We start from the raw sequence: 4,012 nt of genomic DNA, 5'->3' as shown, positions 1-4,012 counted from the left end.
ATTTGAATATTTTCTTTCTTCAAAATTAGAGAATGTTAAGGGACCTTAGGGGAGGTTGCAAACCAAGTTTGGTGACAATTAAACACTTTCTATTTTTGTTATGAGAGTTACGATATTCTGCTAAAATCTTTTGATATATTTGATCGAAGGGTAGGAAACAAAAATCCAATCTTTAGCTTGGTTTTGAATCAGTTTTCAGTTCTCTTTACAGTGGTAGTCAGTTTTGTTTTTATTGCAAAGATGCATAGAGTATTACCTATACCCCCACTCAAATACGCAGTTTTTGCCTCAAAATTTTGGGTATGTATTAAACAGTTTGGGACTCAGAGTTAAGATTTGGATCATACTTCATGAATACCCTTTATTTTCGAGTCAAAACCCAAAATCGGTTACCAGATTCGAAACTTTTGGTGGATTAGGGAAAGAACTAATCTCATACACTCGGTCAGACTTGTCCACAGCATCGCTCCCAGCTCCCCAGATAGTTCTCTTTCTTCATTTACTAGTGATATATTTTGACTTAGTGAAGTTACTTTATACAGAAATGTCACTGACTATACAAAAGATTATAAGAAATTATAAGATCATAGAACAGGGGTCTCAGACGCGCGGCCCGCGGGCCAGAGCGGCCCGACGCTCGGAGCCTTGCGGCCCCCAGCGGGCCGCAATGGGAAAGATAGGCGGGCCGGGTCGGCACCCACCGGGCCGGCCCGGAGCGAGCCGGAGCCGCTCGGACTCACTTCGGGCGCCACGGGCGGCAAATTTGAGTACTGAGCGGTGAGCATGCGTCCGAATCGACGCATCGAAGGGACACGTGCGATGTCTGTCAACGCGTTGCAGACGACACCTGAGGCGAGCGGATCAGCTGAGCGTAGGCTAGCGAGGAAGGGGGCGGGCGGCAGGCGAGATGTCATTCTGGTTTCGTGCGCCGTTGAGTCATGTCCCTATCAAAACAAGGAGGGTCATCAACACCCGGCGGGGCACCGCCTGGGAAAAAGCGCAAAATAGATAGCGAAAATCGCTCATTCCAGCAGCGTTGGGAGTACGAGTACTTTTTCGTGGTCGTTGACGAGAAGCTAACCTGTCTTGTTTGCAATACTGTCATCGCTGTTCGGAAAGAGTTCAACCTGAAGCGACACTACTCAACTCATTCTGAACAATTCAAGAACTTGAGTGCCCCACAGCGTGTCGCGAAACTGGAGGAACTAAAGGAGGCTCGGGCGTCCAGTAATGCCAAAACAACATCTGCTCCGAACCGTCTCATGACTGTAAGTTAATTTAATGGCACATTTTTCCGAATGTTTTACCTGGTTGAGGGTTCGAGTCCCGCCGCGGGTGCATGGCACTGGGTCACGCGGGTAGAGGTGGCGTTAGCGGGGCCGGGAGGGCCCAACAGCCCTCCCCCCCCCCCCTTCCCGTGCGCCGCGCCATGTGTCGGACGCGTCGGACGCCCACCAAAGTTTAAAAAGATCTATTTATTGATTAGTTCCGAGTAATTAACGGCGTGTTTACTTTTCAGAGAAGCGGTACTGCGTTGCACGCGAGCTTTGTTCTGAGCGATATGTTGTTGAGGCGGGGAAAGCCCTTTACTGATGGCCCCTTCATCAAGGAGTGCCTCAAAACTGCGGCGAGTATTGTCGCTCCCGATGCCGTCGCGCACTTCGAGACCATCAGCCTGTCGCCGAACACCATCGCGGACAGGGCCGATGACATCGCGAGGGATCTCGCCAGCCAGCTGCGGCGCAAGGGTGCAACATTTTCGCACTTTACGCTTGCTTTGGATGAGAGTACGGATTTAACCGATACGGCGCAGCTGGCAATATTTGTGCGCGGCATCGACGAGGAGATGAACATCCTGGAGGGGCTGCTCGACCTGGTCCCCCTTCGCGAGACTACTAAAGGACTCGATATCTTCAACGCTCTTGTAGCTGTGGTCCAAAAGTATCGCCTTGAGTGGGACAAGTTCGTGGGGCTGGCCACCGACGGCTGTCCGTCCGTGAGTGGGGACAAAAAGGATGGTTTAGTGGCGCGTCTGCGGGTGCACCTGAAAAGCCTTGGACTTCCCTCAGACTTCCCCCATGTGCACTGCATCATCCACCAGGAGGCCTTGTGCGCAAAATCGTTGCCTGCAGACGAGGTGATGAACGTCGTTGTGAAGGCGGTGAACAAAATTCGCGCATAGGGTCTCAATCACCGGCAATTTCGCGCTCTACTAGAGGAAGTTGGGAGCGAGTATGAGGACATTCCCTACTATACCAAGGTCCGCTGGCTCAGCAGAGCAAAGGTTTTGAAGGTGTTTTTCGATTTGCGGGACACCATAAAAATATTTTTAAAGGAGAAAAATCATCCTATTCCCGAATTGGACAAACCAAAGTGGGTCGCCGAGTTGGCATTTTTAGTTGATGTAACGGGGCATCTAAATAATCTCAACCTAAAACTGCAAGGGAAGGGTCATGTCATCTCAGACATGCTTCAAGCTGTGCAGGGATTTGAAATGCGCCTCACTTTGTTCGAGGAGCAATTAAGGAAAGGGGAATTGTTTCATTTTGAGTCTCTAAAATCTTTGTCTAGTTCTGAGTTAGATCTCATCAAGTTTGCAAACATTGTAAAAAAATTAAGAATTGAATTTGCAGATAATTTTAAAGATGTGCGTAAAATGCAAACTGAGATTTCCCTCATGACAGTACCCTTCACAATGCCCCTTCCTAAAGTACCTTTACCTCTTCAAAACGAAGTGATTGATCTGCGTTGTGACAAAGTGCTCGAATCTCGATTTCCAACAATGAAGCTAGTAGAGTTTTGTACTTTATTATCGGCGGAAAGGTTCCCTCAACTGAAGGGGCTGTACAGAAAAATGTTGGCCTTATTCGGTTCGACATATGTGTGTGAAGAGTTCTTTTCTTTAATGAAAATAGTTAAAAACAGGTTCAGGTCTCGCCTGACTGACGAGCATCTCACAGCACAACTAAGAGTCATGGCTCGAAATAGTTTGCAGCCTGACTTTAATAATTTGATACTGGAGAAAAATGCTCAAGTTTCTCCGACTCACAGTGGGAGATTTGGCCTCAAAATTGCGACAAAAGTCAAAAATCTAATCTTTAGAATCAACGGATTTTTATGTTTGATATCGGTAGATGACACCTAAAGTCACAATTTCCCTTCACTTTCACTGCACTTTGATCGCTTGTGTTTTGGCTAGGATGTGTTTAAACCGACCCTTGCGCTTGCCTCCGCCTCACTCGCTCCGTCAGTGGCTTTGGTAAAATGATTCTAAATTGAGAAAAACACGGTCTAGAAGGACTGCACGGTAAAAAAAGTTTCTTGTATTTCAAGACCCGGTCTTGGATCTTATGGGGAACGCCAATGGCATCCAAGACTAGGTCTTGGAATACAAGAAACTATTTTTACCGTGTGGAAGTGACATTTCTTGTTATTTAAAAGTTGGGCAACATTTTAAGTCTTATTAATCATGTCAAAGACTTGAGAATAGGAATAAATCATAATCAAATGTTCAGATTTAGAGGTTAGGTGTTATCGTATTTTCTTATTGAGTTATAATTTGAGTTCCGCCGAGTTCCACTCTAACTCTTGCACCAAATGGTAGCTACGACACTAATAAACGTATCCCGCTTGAGAACAGGTGCCACAAGCTGCCACCTTGGCGATACTGAGTATTTAAAAATCGCCTTTCTTGGGGGAAGTGCCCGGCTGGCTCTGCCAAAAAACTGCCACAACATGTAATATGTTTGTGTTTGAACACGTGAGCATACTTTTACTTGTGGCTGCACGGCGTTCATAGAAACAGAACCGAAAACTTGGCAATTATAATATTGTTTTCGGGGTGGGGTGGGGTGGATAGGGTGGACCAATTTTGCACTTTTCACTAAATTGGCAGGTTTTTGACGGTTTTTGATAACATTTCCATAGAAAATTCCGTAATTGCGAATTTTAAGGTGATCATGGAAAGATTTGACTTTTGTCGCGATTTTGAACCTGAATCTCCCACTGTGCG

At 46.4% G+C, this 4,012-nt stretch overlaps 2 protein-coding genes across 16 annotated transcripts in view; one reads left to right on the top strand and one right to left on the bottom strand.

Moving 5' to 3' along the window:
* LOC113212294 (uncharacterized) overlaps positions 1–4,012 on the bottom strand; it is a 44,266-nt gene that overhangs the window by 31,957 nt on the left and 8,297 nt on the right. The window lies entirely within an intron of this gene.
* On the top strand, positions 939–3,145 carry LOC113212287 (general transcription factor II-I repeat domain-containing protein 2-like). Its single transcript, XM_026430916.2, has 4 exons — positions 939–1,268; positions 1,520–2,161; positions 2,261–2,844; positions 2,932–3,145. The coding sequence occupies exons 1-4, from the start codon at positions 939–941 to the stop codon at positions 3,143–3,145; spliced, it is 1,770 nt and encodes a 589-aa protein (XP_026286701.2).

This window comes from Frankliniella occidentalis, unplaced genomic scaffold, assembly GCF_000697945.3.
Source record: "Frankliniella occidentalis isolate FOCC.00 unplaced genomic scaffold, Focc_3.1 Scaffold172, whole genome shotgun sequence".
NCBI classification, from domain to species: domain Eukaryota; kingdom Metazoa; phylum Arthropoda; class Insecta; order Thysanoptera; family Thripidae; genus Frankliniella; species Frankliniella occidentalis.
The sequence above is the reverse complement of the archived record's forward strand: the minus strand, read 5'-3'. Positions and strand labels throughout refer to the sequence as shown.